This window comes from Balaenoptera ricei, chromosome 3, assembly GCF_028023285.1.
Source record: "Balaenoptera ricei isolate mBalRic1 chromosome 3, mBalRic1.hap2, whole genome shotgun sequence".
In the NCBI taxonomy this organism is placed as follows: Eukaryota; Metazoa; Chordata; class Mammalia; order Artiodactyla; family Balaenopteridae; genus Balaenoptera; species Balaenoptera ricei.
Genome location: NC_082641.1, coordinates 121,505,131 through 121,523,113, shown reverse-complemented (window position 1 = coordinate 121,523,113; position 17,983 = coordinate 121,505,131). Strand labels below are relative to the sequence as shown.

The following is a 17,983-nucleotide window of genomic DNA, read 5'->3' as shown; positions in this document are numbered from 1 at the left end:
CACCGCAACTAGAGAAAGCCCGTGAGCAGCAACAAAAAAGACCCAACGTAGCCAAAATAAATAAATAAATAAATAAATAAATAATTTTTTAAAAAGAGGGTATGTGTGAGCTCTACGATGGAAATACTTACAGTGTTGCTTTAAAAATTATCTTTAAAAGACTTTTTTTTATAAAGCACCATGAGGCACTTGCATATTGAAGTCAAAGTCTCAAGAATAAATATTACATTAGGGTTCAATTTCATTGCCTTTTGAAAATCAGTTCTTTCCAAAAGCATCCAGTGTTGTTACAGGTAAATGTCTTCACAAAACAATAATTTATTGTTCAAAGTAAAATAACTGAAATAACAGATGCAGAATTTGATGAGGAAACTCTTTTTCTAAGGGATAAAAGATAATTTGGGGGAATATAATTGTCATATTTGGGTTATATAATTAATATTCAGGGATAGTGAAAACAGATCTTGGACACTTACATTGTTTTTACCATAGTTATCAGGTTTCATAGCTATTATGTGTAACTTGACACGATAAGCACACCGCTGCCAAACCCCCACTCATTTGGTGCTTGTGAATATAGCTGAAAGTAGGGGAAAAGTACCTATGCTCAAACCATAATTTCCTGGCACAATTCCCTATGACATATTTTAGCATAAAACAGAAGGGAAAGAAGATAGCTCCAAGATATCAAAGCACAATTTCACTGCCATCATAAAAGGAGAGTTTTCTTGTACATTTGTGAAGAATGTAAAAGTGTTAGTGTGTAGACTAGCGTGATTGTCAAACTAATTAAGAGATATTGCTCATGATTAGAATGTTCTTCCCTTTTTTGTTCCAAGTTTAGTGACTGACATACTAGGTCCCAGGGAAGGACTGGGCAGCTGCTCCAAACCCACTTTATGTTCTATTATCCCTTGACCTGGTTGAGGCTTTCTACTCCTAATAAAGCCAGCTCAATGACTTTAACAGAGGTCAGCACATTTAACAAGTACTCAATTTCCTTTAATATGCTTTTCTGGAGCCTATCATGGGGGGGCGGGGGAGGGTGGTGGCGCCACGGGTATAACACCAAAAAAGAAAAGTTTCCCAAAAGAAAAGCCTACCTGACTAGCCATGAAATTGACTGATATTCTCAAAATCCCCAAGGGCCTTCTGCAGGATACCAAACAAACAATAAGGAAAATTTAATCATGTAACAATTTTCTTGCTTGGCTTCTCATTTGGGGCAGGGGTTGGAGAGGAAAGAAAATCCAGTAAACACAGTAATTGCTTTCACGGACAGAAGCAGAATTTTAGTAATATCTTTATCTAACAATTCATTCCTAAGCAAGTAATTTTTAATGCTCATATTCTTGTATTCTATTCAAATTTGAGAGTAATATCTCTTTTGGACAGGAAAAAAGGGAAACATCAGAAGAAACAAGAGAAACTAGAATTTTTTTCAGTTAAGATCACTAAGTAGATGAAGCGATAGGTTATTGCATATTGTTGGTAACTAGAAACTCCGCTTCCTAGATAATGAAGCTTAAAGAGAGTACAACCATATAATTTATCAGCCAAACTGGAATATTTTTTTAAATGAAAAGGGGACAAAATTAATAATTATGTTGGAAAAAAACAGGCATAACATAGGACGATGGGGCTGTCCCCAGCAAATCAGGATATAGTCATTCCACCTAGAATTCTGCAGATTGTACCTACATCAATAAATTCTAAAATTATTTGTAAAAGGTGGTAAGTTAGATAGTTGCATGAGCAATTTCAGAAATTCTTTGATGGAGTAGAAAACCTCAAAGGGTAGCTGCTTGTTCCTCTCCAGCGTACACTCCTTGGTTTTTTGGTTTGTTATGTCCTTTTGCTACTGTTATTTTTGTTTGAAGGCAAGTGTGTTTCTTTTTATCTGTTTATTTTATTTTTACTTGTTTGTTTCATTGCGGGGGTGGGGGTGGTGTGTTTGTATGTGTGTGCTGAGAGCCTCTTGCACGCTTTCACCCAGGCACTCGGTCTACTGAATAATTCTCGCTCTCAAACAGCAACTAACAATCACTGCGCCGGCGCCTTTCTGCCTCCACCGCTAACTAAGCCGCCGGAAGCTTTTCCCTCTTCCCATTGGCCCGCTGCTGGACCAGTTGGTCGATACTGCGCATGCTCCGTATCGTGCCCTCTTCCCCCGCCCCACAACTCTCTCCATTATCCGCCCCGGGCGGAAAGTCGCTAACACGCCTGCGCGAGCGGGCGTGCCCCGGAAGCAGTTCTTTAACCTGCTGACACGTAGCAACGGGGCCAGTGCGGGGTCCTTAGTTGAGTTTGGGGGTTATTGGAGGCTGCCGGAGCTGTCGCCGCCACCGCCTCCGCCGCCGCCGCCGCCGCTGCCTCCGCCTCCGCGTTTGGTGAGTGCCCAGTTCCGTGGCGCACTGTTCGGTTTCTCCCCGCACCTGGGCAGCGCGGCTTGTTGCCGCCTCTCGGCACCGCGCCCCGGTCCTTTCGCCCAGACCCTCCCTCCCTTTCGGGCCTTGCTTTGACGAGGCCCCTGCAGGAGTCTGCGCTTTTCTGGCCGGCCCAGACCTTATTTTGCAGGAGGCTGTCGTGTTGTCAGCTGTCCAGAGGTGAGGAATCATCTTTGTTGTTGTTGGTATTTTAAGACCCCACGGAACCCCTCCTCCCACGTCCCTGCCCCGAGCCCAAGGCATATCAGCTCCTTGAAGTGGAGGTGTCTTCTCGGGCCTCGACTTAGAGTCTAGACATTTCTTTAGCACACCCCACCCCGACCCATCTTCCAAATGCTGTCCCCCAGAATTTTAGAAGAGTTACTTGCTGCCTTCTGAGGGTATTTGCTTAAGTAAAGTATCAGGACCGAATTCAGGAGGACCTTGGGCATAAGCAGTCTTTGCCGTTTCTTTTTATTGCAGATCATTTGCAATGTCAGGCTTTGACAACTTAAACACGGATTTCTACCAGACAAGTTACAGCATCGATGACCAATCACAGCAGTCCTATGATTATGGAGGAAGTGGAGGACCTTATAGCAAGTAACTTTTCAACTTTGCCCATTTACTTAGTCGAGATTGCCTTGAAATCATGTACCCCGAATGTTTGGCTCTGCCTAAGAGTGAATGTGTGAACATGTTCCGTATCAGGAACGTGACTTTTCATAATCTTTCTTCCTCCGGAGAGGTGTGTGACACTTGCTTGGGTTGGAAGGGATTGCCCTATTTATTTAGGATTTGGTATCTTATGCAAAATTTTCAGGTGTGCCATGAGTGGAAAAGTAGATTCTTGAAGAACCTTTTTCTAGTGACAGTATTTGTACATCATTTAAGATATGGATAGAAGTTTTAAGTACCTAGAAGATAGGCTGTTTAGTCCATAAGACGAGTTAAAAATGAAAATCTTTTGACAGCTTGTTTAGTAGCTAAATCAGTCCAACTTTCAGACTTTATCAACCATTAACTGAAAGCACTGAGTGACACTATTGAACAGTGTAAGCTGCATACTATGAATCATCAGGTGGTTTTCATAAAGCAGCTGATAATCACTTTTATTACTCCACACACCAAAACTTTATGATCAGTCAGTACACACAAATTGCCAGTTACAGACTGAAGTGAGGGGGACTCAGAACCTTTCATCCATGAACTGTTGAAAACACAAAAACAAAAATCTGTTCTTTTTATAGTCCGTGGTGTTTGTGGCAAAAAACTTAAAGCTTTTTTACCAATCTCCTCTAGGACATCATATTCTTAGTTTCTTAGGTCCTTAAAGTTAATCTTTTCAGCCTGCCATCCAGTGAAGGCGTTTCCTGTATCAGGCCTACTTAACCTTTTTTAGATGGTCCAGGACCACTTTGAAAATCTTAGGAAAACTGTGGGCCTATTTCTGAGAAATATATGCATGCAAACACCCACAGTAATGTGCATATAATGTCCAGGCAGTTCGTGTGTTAACGTGATGTGCATCTATGGACTCTGAGTTAAAAACCTAATGAAGACTGTCCCAGGATGAGGGCGTGGAAAGGGTGCCTATCCAATCTGAAACATTAGTACTAGAATGTGTTTGAATTAATAAATCTGAATGAAAGTGCCCAAGAATTTAAAAAAGGAAAAATCAAATTCAGCCCCACAGTATCATTTGTCTTGTATAGGCTATACTTTTTACAAAACAAAACTCCTTGAATCTGCTTATTTTTTGATACATTCTAAAGCTTCCCCCCCCCCAGATTCAACACTTTGGACAGTGGGAGTGAGCATGTAAATAATGCTGGCTGTGAATCACTTTCTTTTAAATTCTCAATTACATACCATTGAAGATTTATCTCTTTTATCAGTTAATCGGGCAGAATTGGAAAAGTCATGTTGAGAAATTTCCAATCATTTATTTACCTAAATATGTGTTTCTTGTGATTGTTCAGTGTATGACAGGGCAGATGAATATAAGATTGGTCAGGGTGCTGCAACAGGGGTTTGGAAAACCTGTCTCTGTATGTGGGCCTGTTTTTAACCAAATGATATTGATGTTTGGACTCAACAGAATTATTCCATTTGGATTGCAGCCTCCTAGCTTTATCTGTCTCTGCCTTTCTTTCCTACGTTTCTTTCTTTCTGTCCATGTTTGCATCTCTTAAAGGTGTGACTTATCTTTTCTTTACACTTAGCGTCTCACTTCAGTTCTCCACAGAGCAGAATATCTAAAGATATTCTCTTGCTAACTATTCTCACAATTCCATTCCAACCAAATTATGTACCAGTAAGCATTGCTTCTGTACTAGTGAAAAAGTTTCATTCCAGGTGCTTATATCAACATTACTGCCAGTTAACGAATGTGAGTTTATAGATGATGCTTAGGAAAATAAGAAGCCTAATGTGTCAGCAGTAATGACTGGGTTTCTGAACTTTATTAAAAAAAAAAAAAAATTGAACTCCTCTATATGTACCTATGTGTGTTGTTTCTGTAATCTAATGACATTTTTATGTCCATGTCAGTTTATCAAATAACATTTTGTTTGTTATGCCAACTTGGTAACAAGGATCAGCTAACTTTTATCTCTCTATTGATGAAAATCTAGGTACAGATGGCATCTGACTTGGATTGTCTTCAAATTTGACTTGACTTACTATTAGTCCCTAGTTCTACATTTGCTCTATGAAGTCAGCTTTAACCTTTTGCATAGTTTCCACTGTGGGTACTGTACATTCATACATTCATACAACAAAAAATAAACACAAATAGTAAAAGGCCCTTTGATCTCAATCTGTCATATTGGGCAGGTTCCACATTGTATTCTAGATATGCCTATAAAATATTCAGTAATACCAATTACATATTTTTTAAAGTCTTGAAAGCTAGTATTTTTTCATCTTCCGAAATAGCCAATAACACCTTTATGGACTGTGTAAGGATTTTGATGAACTTAAGTAGTCAACCCAGTATATTAAGACGCTTTTTGTCTCTGTTGTTGATACTGAGTGCTTCTGAGAGTATTGGTTTACATCTGCTGCTTTTCCTGCTGTAAAAGTGTTGATTTCGACTATAAAGGTCATGTCTACCATGCGGTGTTTTAGTTTAAAACCAACAGGAGTGAGTCAGGAATTTTCCTGAGCAGATCCTGCCAGAAAAGAAAAATTGTAAAATTCCATGGTGTTGTCTTTGTCACCTTGTATCCTGAAGAAGGAATGATGGTGCCACCTTTAAAGTTCTTATTTGTTTGCAGTGTTTCTTTTCCTTACATGAAATTTACGTGTCTGTATCAGTGCTTCTGAAGTGTGGCCTGCAGACCCAGAGGGTTCTTGAGACCTTTCAGGAAGACTTTAAGGTCAAAACTATTTCTGTAAAAATTCTAAGATGTTATATACCTTTTTAGGTGTGTTGAGATTTACACTGATGTTGCAGAAGTAATGACTGGTAGAACTGCTGGTATCCAAATATGAGGCAAGACAATGGCATCAAATTGTTCTAGTAATCATTGTATTCTTCATCACATACTTGTTGGGGGGGGTGAGGGGAACCATTTTCACTTAAGGGTGCCCTTGATGAAGCTGTAAGAATTATTGTTTTATTAAATGCTGATCTTGACAACACACATTTTTAGAATAGTCTGTGTGACAAAATGGGAAACAGTCCTAAAGCACTTCTGCTTCATACTGAAGTACAATGATTATCTCTAGGAAAAGCCCCTGTGCAATTTGAGTCACAAGTTGATTCAGCCACTTTTTTGTGGAAACCATTTTTATTGGAAAGAACATCTGACAGACAAACTATGGTTATTCAGACTTGAATAAATTCTCAAAAATGAGTGAAGTGACCTGTTACTTCAAGGAAAACAATTGACAGTATGTGTGGCCAATGATCAATTTCAAGCTTTCAGGCAAAAATGAGGATTTTGGAAAACTGGTATCCATCATTGTGAACTTGTCAGCTTCCTAATAATTAACCATTTTCTGATGAGATCAGTGGTGATATTAACAAATCTGATTTTTTAAAATTTATATATATATTTTATATTAAGTGTGTCAATATTTGGAAGAGCTGCATAATTCATACTAATATTTTCTAAATGGCCAATGCATGGTGTTACAAAATCATACATGAATAATAAAGGATCCAATTAAAGTATAAGACAGATCAGTTTATTCTAATACAACAGAGTTCATTAGCATTGTTTCTATTTCCATGTTGCAAGTTAAGTTTAAAAAACTACCACTTTGCTTTGCATTTTGATATATCAAAAAGAATATTCGCTCTGTGCGCACGGCAAGATGAAGATGGCCGAACAGGTGACCAAGTCAGTGCCGTTCATGTGTCTGGGTGACATCTGTCAATCACCCATCGCAGAAGCAGTTTTCAGGAAACTTGTAACAGATCAAAACATTTCAGATACTTGGGTCATTGACGGTGGCGCTGTTTCTGACTGGAATGTGGGCTGGTCACCAGATCCAAGAGCTGTGAGCTGCCTAAGAAATCATGGCATTAACACAGCCCATAAAGCAAGACAGGTTACCAAAGAAGACTTTGCAACTTTTGATTATATACTATGTATGGATGAAAACAACCTGAGAGATTTGAATAGGAAAAGTAATCAAGTTAAAAACTGCAGAGTGAAAATTGAACTACTTGGGAGCTACGATCCACAGAAACAACTCATGATTGAAGATCCTTATTATGGTAATGACACTGACTTTGAGACTGTCTACCAGCAGTGTGTGTGGTGCTGCAGAGCCTTCCTGGAGAAGGTTCGCTGACCCGGGTCCAGTCCTCCTGTGGCCTAGGCTCGTCCCACAGGCCCGCATTCTCAGTCAGGTGTTACAGTGTCACCATTCCCTAGCCAAGGCTGCAGCCCTTTCTTCAGTTGACTCACTATTTCTTACCTTAAAAAATAATTGTAGATGGAAATCGGTTGTTGTGTTTGGCGGAAGAATAAATAAAAATTTTTGATTCAGACAGTTTATGGGGTAACTGTTCTTAGACTAGTTGAACCTCCCACTTTGCCCCAGTTACAGAAATAGTGGAACAAACAAAATAGTAGAGCAGCAAAATAGAACATAATGAAGTAAAACATCACAGTAAGGCCTGTCAGCATCTGAGCCCATTGGCACTTCGAAGAATCTGCACTACCTCTTCCCTCTGTGTGGATGGGGCCCCTGCCCTGCACTACATCTTGATGTCAGGGCCTGGTGTCCAGTGATGTTGGCGAGAAGTGTTCATATATGCGCAGAGTGCACACTTGTGCATTTACAGGACAGGAAGGAAGAAGATTTGTGGGATTAATCTTCAGCACCTTCACTCCTTAGTTTGTGTCTGTCTAGTTGATTTCATAAGGAAGTCAGCTTAAGTGTTCCCGTTTGAACCACTTGCCTCTGGAAATGTAATTATGTCCGGGAAGAAGGACACTCGTGTGCTGGTTTACCTTAGGGTCAGTTTGGGGACCGCCTCTGCTTTTACATGCATGTAATTAACCTGAATGTCAAATATAGATCTGCTTAGGTGGGAAAAAAATAATAAGTGGGAAAAAGTCCTTTTATGTTGGAATGCTTAAATATTGATATGTTAAGTATTCTTTCATCAGTGCTTAGTTTATAGGCAAATATAGGTAATTTCTGTGCACTTGGAGATACCTGATCTAAAATTCACATGAATATATGTCAGAAAAGATTGTTTTCAAATAAACTGGGGAAATTACAAAAATACAACTAAGGTTAAAAAAAAGAATATTCATGATAATCTGAAAAGGTTATTAAAATACTGTTTTCCAACTACAGGTCTGCAACACTAGATTTCCTTCAAATACTTCAACTAAAACAGTATATCACAACAGAATGAGTGCAGAAGCAGATATAAGAATTTGCAGCTGTCTTATATGAAGCCAGACATTAATGAGATTGTCAAAAATAGAATACAGTGCCACTTTTCTCAGTAATTTTTAAAAATAATTTTTTCATAAAAATGTTTATGCTAATATGTAATGGATTTATTGTTACTTTAAATGAATTAATAAGTATTTAAACATTTCTGTTTTAATTTCTAAAATAATAAATATTGATAGATATAACCCACATAAAAATTTTTAGGAGTTCTCAATAATAAATTTTAAGAGTATAATGGGTTCTAAGATCAAAGACTTTGAGAACCACAGGTTTATGTCATTCTTCCTGTTTTTTCTATTGCATACACATTCATATTCTCTCTCTTTCTCTCTCTGGAGAGAGAGAGTATAAAATACAATTTTTTTATGCAGATTGTAGAAACCTCCATATGGAGCTTTTCTAGCTCTTTCATAAACTCCAAGGTGGATTTATGATGCATCCTAACAGAGATCAACGCAATAGCATATTTTACTAAATCAGAAAATGTGAGTTCTTGTCCTAATTCAACCAGCTAGCCCTGTGGAAACTCCGTGTGTGTGTGTGTGCGTGCGTGTGTGTGCGCGCATGTGTGTGTGTGTGTTTGTGTGTGTGAGAGAGAAAATAGTAATCAAGATACTTGCATACCAGAACGACTGGGGAAATGCATGTATAGAAAAAGATATTATGGCTGTCTCTGTCAGGTAGGATTTGAGGGTAATTTTTTACTACAGTTGTTACAAGAGCTGGCTATTGGAATTAAAAAGTCTAGTTTTGAATCCTGGCACCACCATGGACAAACCATTTTAACCCAAATATGTTTCCACATTTTTGTAATGGAGAAGATGATAAAATTGACCTAAAGAATTGTAGAGAGAATATTGTGAGATAATTCACATTAAACACTTAAAACAGTGCTTTACGCAGTAATATTCAAAAGGTTATTATTTATGTTTCTGGAAATTTTCAGTAGTTAATATATACCCATATATTACATATGACATTTTAGAATGAATGAATTTCAACAAATAATAAATATACAGAATTTTTAAAGGTGCAAAGGTACAAAAGTTTATAACCTGAAAATTAAGTCTTCTCCTGTCTCCGGGTCCCTTTACCTATATAATTGTGTATATAATGTATGTGTATATATGTACACACATGCACATAGATACGCATATATATTCTAAAAAGCATAGTCACAGTGGGTGTATATGGTATATACTATTCTGAATATTAGATTTTTTCTTCCCCACTGAATATTTCTTGATTATCATTTCTTACAAGTACAGACAAAACTGCCTCACACCTTTAAAAAGGTGCAGAGTAGTCTGTGCCTATATCACAGTGTAGTTACTGATAGCTATTTTGTTTTGGTTTCTACTTTTTGCTATTAAAATAATGCTATAGTGAATTCTATATTTTATAGCTAGAAAAATAAATAGTATTTTTTTAAGCATGTATTGGACTAGCGTGGTAAGTCATGAGAATGAGAGCTATGTGTAGTTGAAACTTCACCTTTGATTTGCTTTTAATCAAGATGTTCAGTTAATTTAAAAATTAGATTTAATTTTAAAATCTCAAATAATAATGAGGTCATTAGATTTTTTATATTTTTCAAAAGGGAATTAATAAATTTTTAAAGATAATTAGACAAAAATATCTCTAAGGCTTCTCAGCTCTCATTTTTAAAGTATCTTACTTTTACAATAATTACTTTACTTCCTTATTTCTTACCATATAATTAGATTAGTCCCATTGATAGATAAGTCATATTTTTCTGGAACATGGTAAACAGGTCTTTAAAAGATATTGCTTCAATATCCTTCTGTCCCTGTTGTTTTCATCACTAAAAAAGCCATGGTAAGGTTTCCTTCTAAAATGCAAGATTTGTTATAGTACATAGCAAAGGAGACAATAGGTATACAATTACTTTGAAAAATTAAAAGCACTATTTAGATGCAAGGTGTGCTAATAATGTTTGTTATATTCAGAAAGCTTTCACAAAAAAGAAGCTTGATATTTTCCACTTTTTGAAATTGATGGTTGTTCTTGAAGAGATTTACCCACTTGCAAAAAATAACATACTACAGAGAATAAAGAAGAATGATTTTATACTCATTCATTCTCATGGAGAGATCTGAGTTACAGTGGAAAATTAACGTAACATGCAGTACAAAGTCTGTCATCCTGAGTTTTTATTCATAGTCTTGGGCATAAATTTTATTTCACAGCTATCTTTATGTATGCTCACTAAAGGGGAAAATACAAGAAAACGTTTACGTTTTCATTTGTTGACCTTCTGATGTTTAAAAGCTTAATAGTTTGTGAAATTATGCTTAAGCACTGCATAAGTGAGTTTTAGCATCATCAGGAAAATTCTCTATAAAATAGAGACAACTTATTGTAGATAATCGGCTTGATCTTAATAATTAATTTCAACCACCGTTTATAAAAACTGGCAAAGAGATATCTTGGGAATTGCATGACTAAGATTTTCTTCCTGTCAGGAATATCAGTTTGGGGCGTTGACATAATTCTGAGAAATGTAATTTACTTTAATTGTAGACAGTATGCTGGCTATGACTACTCGCACCAAGGCCGGTTTGTCCCTCCAGACATGATGCAGCCACAACAGCCGTATACTGGGCAGATTTTCCAGCCAGCTCAGGCATATACTCCAACTACGCCTCAGCCATTCTATGGAAACAACTTTGAGGATGAGCCACCTTTATTAGAAGGTACGATTGGTTGCAACACTTGATAGTACTCTATAATACCGAGCTGGTCAGTGAAAATATATCTTAGTTTGGAGAAGTTACCCTTTTCTTTAAAAGAATAATATTGTAGAAAACCGTTTTCTACTAAAGTGACTCATTTTGAACAGAGTATATATGAAACCACATTGAGCCAGGAGGACCAGATTTTTAATAGATCTTTATAAAGTGATAATAAAGTATGTCAGTATATGAGCAGAGTAACTTTTACTTCAGATTATTGATGAAATTCTATCAGTGGAAGAAATGAGAGGAAATAGCGTGGTATTGATTATTCTGCATGGAAATAAGCTGACAGAACTAGTAACATCACTCAGAAGTATGGTGTTTTTCAAATTGTATCCTGAAACACAAAAAGCAGTAGTTCTAAAGTGTTCTTTTTTTTTGATCAGATAACGCTTTGAAAACCTAGTGAAAGCTATGCATACTCCTCAGAAAAATGCACGCATATGCAGAGAGACGTAGTTTTGTATACATTTTCACAGGGCCTCCAGTGTTCCTGAAGCCTCAGGTACAGAGTCCCTTACTGTTAACACTGTCCATACATTCTTTCCTATGCAGACATAGCAGAGTGTCTGTTTCATCATGTCCATACCCGTTTCTAACATCAGACCAGAAATTGGATATTTGTGGAATAAACACCATAATCAGTAAAGACTGCTATTGAGGACTCACCAAAATAATATCATCTGATATTGCTAGATCACTCTTTTGATATTGGTGGTTTCATTTTTTCTCCTGTTACAACATAGATTCTGGTAAACTAAAAGTATATCACAAATCCTGATTGACTTCCTTATTTTCTTTTTCTTTAGAATTAGGTATCAATTTTGATCACATCTGGCAAAAAACACTCACAGTGTTACACCCATTAAAAGTAGCAGATGGCAGCATCATGAATGAGACTGATTTGGCAGGACCAATGGTTTTTTGCCTTGCTTTTGGAGCCACCTTGTTACTGGTAAGATGTTAGTTGCAACTCTCAGTGTGAGATTAAATGTTCCACCAAGAGCCTTTATTGAGACAATCAAGTCTTTGATGTGTCTTAAATAGTATTGAGTTGTTTGAATTTATACCTATTTATTACTTCTCCATTGATAATAGATACAGTATATTTAGAAATCATTTCTTGTTCCACTAAGTGGTTCAGTTATTAGGGAAAAAATATTAATAAATAAATATCATATGGCTTTAGTCTCTCATCAAAATTCCTTCTTTCCAAAAACTGACAAAATTTTTAGCTTGTTGCTATTTTTAAAAATGTCATCATTGGGTGGTGTTTTGTTGTAGCAATGCTGGTCTTCTATATATTATTTTAACATTTAATGAATTGAAACATTAAAAGGCAACAGGTTTTAGTCCCTATCTCCCATCTCCCTAAGAATGTTAAAGCATATTGAAAATGAAAAGTTGTGAAGATAATTATTACTGTTTGTTTTATGTCGTTTCTGAATTAGAAGAGGTAAATGATATAATGGATCGAAGATGGGCTTTTTAGTCAGAAAAACTGGGCATGAACTCAGTGCTCCTACTCTGCCCTTGAGCAAAGTCATTTCATCCTTCACCTCCCTCTCATAGATAATCCTATGCTTCCCACCTAACAAGATTGTTTTGGAGATTAAGCAAGACAGGTTATGTGAGAACACTTTGAAAAGTTTAAAGCACTGTACAAGTGTAAGGTTTTATTATTACTATATGAGTGCATTAGTGAACTCTGCTGAGCCCTTTTAAACTTCTATACTCTTACTCAAGTATTTACAAATACTGATTCTAACAAAAATCCCAAGGATTTTGCTATTTAATGTAATCTGTAGAGACATTCTCCCAGTTGAGTTTTATATGTCAAACATCTGACAAACCAGGAACTTTTTAAAGGCTTCTCTGTGGACTGATTTTAGTGATAGCATAACCTGAATACAATGTTTGTTCACATAGCTGGACTAAGAATACTAACTACAATTAAGCTAACGTTTACTGCCCTAAGACTGTTCAGTGGTGTCTTTTATAAGAGCAGAATTTTTAAGGTTTGTGTTTGTTTGTTTGTCAGAGAACTGTATAAAGCAACCAACGATTTGGAAAAACAATGGAAGAAGAAAATATATTCCATTATATTCCTCTTGCCCAGTTATTAACCACTTTTCTTGTCTCCTCCCCTCCTCACAGAACCCTGGCTTCCTGCTTCTCCTGGCTTCCTTTCTCCTAATTCGTCTAACACCCATGTAAAGTGAATAATGAGATCATTTCTGCTGTTAAAAAGATTTTAGCTACATCTGCCAATGAGAATAAATTGCTTCAGGGCAATTTTGGTGGAATTTGGGTACTTTCAAGTGATATTAGCTACTATCCAAACATCTGATTGGCTTTCCATCTTGTCTCTGTAGCTTACTTGCTTAAAATCAGCCAGATTTCTTTTTAGAAATCTACTACTTTAGGTGATCATACCATGATTTTATATCTTTGTTGAATTCTATGCCAAGCTCAAATGGTAACTAGAAAATAAAAAACAGTATCTGTGTGTTGGGAGGTGGATATTTTAAACTTCTTAAGAAGGATATAAAAGCCAGTCTGCTCACTGTTTTACTTCTCTGTATAAAGGATAGGTACCTTTGTGGATTTTAATGCTCACAATTGAATATCTTCTGTGAGTGCCATTTCAGGTGAAAGAAGCCAAAAATAACTATTTTGCCCTTAACCTGTAATCTTTTCTTTACCCATAGGCTGGCAAAATCCAGTTTGGCTATGTATATGGGATCAGTGCAATTGGATGCCTAGGAATGTTTTGTTTATTAAACTTAATGAGTATGACTGGTGTTTCCTTCGGCTGTGTGGCAAGTGTCCTTGGATATTGTCTTCTTCCCATGATCCTGCTTTCCAGCTTTGCAGTGATATTTTCTTTGCAGTAAGTGCTGGTCTTTATTTTGGGGGTTGATTGACCAATTCTGTGTAATAGGCTTTACCTCACCATCAGTTTGAGATAAATCATTGGTTCAACAACATCTTAGATAGTGCCTCTTATACGTGAGGGCTGTGTTGTATATTTCTCCGTGATGAATAATGGAAGTGAGAATAAGTTTAAAAGTCTTTTATACCATCTCTGCTTTTACCTATGCTAAAGAATTTAGTTTTTTGCATACTTAGCAGTGCCCATAAACAAATTGAACAGTGGTGATTGTTAACTTAAATACTGCATGGAAAAGTTCAAGTTGTTTAGAATTATACTTACTCTCTCTTTGATATTTTTTATACCATATCTGACTTCTTAAAGATATCGGGCATATGCTAAGTGGATGAATAATAAACACATATTCTCTCTTTAGCAGCTTTTTAACTAAAAATGGAGCGTTCTTTTTATGGAAGAGGCTGTTACTAGCCTACCGTGTTCTCAGATGTACACAGCTTTAAATATGTGTTATTTTAAAATAATATTTTAGGTAAGGTTAAAAATAGAGGTGTAAATACAGCTAGTAAAATTGCTTCTCATGGCCAGTGCACAGAGGCTCTCTCAACAGTTCAAGCTCCTCCTTGTGGCTAGTGCTGGACGACCAAAGATTGAACTTTGTTACACTTAAAGAATGAAAATGAAGGTTTAGGAGAAGAGTATATATCACCTATTTGGTAGCAGAGATTTGGCAGGATGATGGCCTCACAGTGTCCCTGCCTCACTCCTTTCATTTGTTAAGATTGATATATTTACATTCAAATTTTACACACAGTATTTTCTACTGAAACAGCATTTTCTAACCGGAGTTAGTTTTGCTACCGGGGGACACTTGGCAATGTCTGGAGACAACTTCAGTTGTGAAAAACTGTGGGAGGCGTGGGTGCTACTGGTACTTTATGGCTAGAGGCCAGGATGCTGCGTAACTTCCTAACGATGGACAGAAACACCCCCGCAGCAAATACGCGTCCACCCCAAATGTCAGTGCTGCCAAGGCTGAGAAATTGTGCTAGATTAAGGAGCAAGATGTGTTATAAACGAGCTTTTTATCACATGAAATAATTGAATTCACTGTGAGGTACATTTCAGCATTTGAAAAACATCTTGATTATTTCTGCGGATATCTACACGTGGATTTTTAAGTGCTTTTTAAAAACTTATTCTTATGTAACTAATCTCATCTACTGTCTCTCTCCCCTCCCCCTGTTTTTCCTTGTTGGCTACAGAGGAATGGTAGGAATCATTCTCACTGCTGGAATTATTGGATGGTGTAGTTTTTCTGCTTCCAAAATTTTTATTTCTGCATTAGCCATGGAAGGACAGCAACTTCTAGTAGCATATCCTTGTGCTTTGCTATACGGAGTCTTTGCCCTAATTTCTGTTTTTTGAACTGAATTTATCTGGGATGTGGACATCATTGGGCCAAATAGCAAAAAGGACTTCGAACTCTTAAATCGGACCAGCAAACTGCTACAGTACAGCTCTCGTGCAGATCTGATGTTTGACTCTTGGAGCAATGGAAGTAAATATGTATCTTTTGTTCATTTTTATAGAACTTTTGAATACTATATTGGGTTTACCTGCAGTATGACTAGGTTTAAATGTTTGTGCTAATACAAATAAGAAGTGCTATTTCTTTTATGTTCCTGCAGCCTTAGAAAAACAGCTCTTCTCCTTGCTAATTATATATTATGATGTTTTTGATGGATTTTTATCAACTGTGGGAAACTAACCACAGAGATAATAATCTTTCTTAAAAACAACCCATAATAAAGAAGACATAAGACTTATTGGAGAAGTATTTTTCCAAGGAGTTAGGAAATAAAAATAACCTGTATTCTCAAGTCAGGTGCAGTTGAAGCAAAAAAGTGATCCCAATGTAAAGTTTTATGAGTTTGCACTTCAAAAGTTTGACAGTCCTCTAAATTATCTCATGGAATTTTAGCTAAATTCAGCGATACAAGTAGTTCACAGTCTACCTTATTGTAGACGTGAAATGTGAACATCTCTTCAGATGCTAGCATTAACTAAACCATAGTGACCTAGACTCCACATTAATGCTCATAATTGGATCTCCATGTTTCCCAAGAAAAAGAAAATCACTAACCTTTTTTGCAAAGAATATTTAAAATGTCACAGTTTCAGTATTGCAGTTATCAATGTAAAGTACATTTGATGCTTATTAATTAAAATTTTCCCAATTAATTTAAAGTGTGTTGTTTGCTTTTGCTAACCCACGGTTCTCGGTGTTCCATTTTCTTTAACTAGGGTCTGGTTTTGACTTGTATTCCCAATTTATTTTAAGCTTTAAGAATAGTGGTCATCTAGTATAGAATCAAAAAGTGAGATTAAACGAAAAGCAGTTTGCTTTGAGTTACAACATTATTTCCTTGTATTGAATTTATTTGGTTAATACTGTCATGTTCTCTTGTCAGAAAATCTGTAAGAAAACACCATATCTTGTATATTGATGATTGGCTTTTTCTGGAGCCAGATTCTGATTTTGGACAAAGCTCAGTTAAGTTATGAGAAAGGTGCCATACTGGGAGGGAAAATGTTGCTTTTTTTTTTTTTTTTAAGAGGAGACTTTCAGACTAAATAAAAAGAAATGCCATGCTGACATATTCATGGTTCTTTTTTAGAGCTAGTGTTCAACCATAAAAGGTTAAAGTAATAAAACATACTTCTTACAAGAAGATCATGATTTCTAATCTCTGGAATTACATAAATTTGTTTTTCTTCATTAATATTTAATCTTCTGGAGGAATGCACTCACTAGTAATTAGCTATTGGCTGGGTTTTTAAACTTACCAAATTGTTTTAGAATATTTTTTATTATAATCCTTGGATAGTATCTTTTTTGCCTTTTTCAATTCATAAGTGTAAACAGTTCTTCCTGAGGTAAATGTAATGGGTGCCTTCTGTTAATATCCAGTTCTTCCTAATGAAAAGGGTGGATGATGCTTTGGGAAGTAAAATCTCCCTCTGTTGGTTAGACTTAATACCATTGATCTTCAGCTAAATTCCCCTAATGGATCAAATTGTTTTCTTACTTTTTTGCCTCCACCCCCAACAAAATAATTTTTAGTTTAAATCAATAATGTAGAGATTTTTGTTGTTGTCTTTTATTTAACCCCAAAATGATTAGTTGCAAAACTGTTTTATATTTATTCTGTCAAAACAGGTATACAGTGGAGTTGCCTTTGATATAAGAGTTGAGTTCTCAAGTTTGCTTGTTTACATGAAGAGTCATGCGTGACCAAAATTTCCCTTTTATAAAACTCTCATCAAAAATACAGTATATTTAGCCATATTTGTGCATACTTTAAAAACGGACATAACTGTGTCTCAGAAATACGATGTGGTAATGTTTTTCTCTAGCATCGGAATAGATTTCTGCTTCTTCAGCTAAGTACCAGGAAGAGCATATGGTTTGCTTTTAGGTCCATTTTATACCAAAACCATGCATGTACCTTTAAGTACTGGAGATACTCTCAGCATCACTAAAAGCTTACCCAGTGACTGTCTCTGAGTAAAACTCTTTGTGAGTGGACTTTTCAGGTTCACTCACTCAAGCCAGTGTGTTGTTTATGCAAGCATGTATGCCAAAGACATGCAGTTGATTTTACGTATAGTATAAATGTATATTTTACAACTTTGCTGTAATACGTTTACCAATGGGTGTTTTCAAGACCTGTATAACAAAGCTTATAGAAATAGGCATTCTTTCGCCAGATATAGTTATGCAGATAATGAAAAGTTCTGTAAATCTTTAAACACTGTCCTTACATACTGGTCATCCAATCAAAGAGAATTTTTTAAAATGTATATAATAATTTGATTTGGGGTGGGATCTAAGTACTATGCATATGACATTTTGGAACTATAATAGGCATTACTCAACTCAAATATATTCCAAAACTAAGCGAGGACAG

General features: G+C 36.3%; 2 protein-coding genes across 2 annotated transcripts; both read left to right on the top strand.

Moving 5' to 3' along the window:
* Positions 1–2,220: 2,220 nt before the first annotated feature.
* Positions 2,221–16,253, top strand: YIPF5 (Yip1 domain family member 5). Its single transcript, XM_059919532.1, has 6 exons — positions 2,221–2,390; positions 2,910–3,029; positions 10,902–11,074; positions 11,926–12,071; positions 13,828–14,009; positions 15,275–16,253. Exons 2-6 carry the CDS (start codon positions 2,920–2,922, stop codon positions 15,435–15,437), a joined length of 774 nt encoding a protein of 257 aa, XP_059775515.1. The 5' UTR covers positions 2,221–2,390; positions 2,910–2,919; the 3' UTR covers positions 15,438–16,253.
* Positions 6,669–7,235, top strand: LOC132363837 (low molecular weight phosphotyrosine protein phosphatase-like). Its single transcript, XM_059919531.1, has one exon. It carries the CDS (start codon positions 6,753–6,755, stop codon positions 7,233–7,235), a length of 483 nt encoding a protein of 160 aa, XP_059775514.1. The 5' UTR covers positions 6,669–6,752.
* Positions 16,254–17,983: the final 1,730 nt, after the last annotated feature.

Excerpts from the sequence above, each read along its gene's own strand:
- YIPF5 (XM_059919532.1), top strand. The coding sequence starts at position 2,920 with ATGTCAGGCTTTGACAACTTAAACACGGATTTCTACCAGACAAGTTAC. Across the intron at positions 3,030-10,901 it reads AGTGGAGGACCTTATAGCAA|ACAGTATGCTGGCTATGACT; the intron begins GTAACTTTTCAA and ends CTTTAATTGTAG. Across the intron at positions 11,075-11,925 it reads TGAGCCACCTTTATTAGAAG|AATTAGGTATCAATTTTGAT; the intron begins GTACGATTGGTT and ends CTTTTTCTTTAG.
- LOC132363837 (XM_059919531.1), top strand. The coding sequence starts at position 6,753 with ATGAAGATGGCCGAACAGGTGACCAAGTCAGTGCCGTTCATGTGTCTG.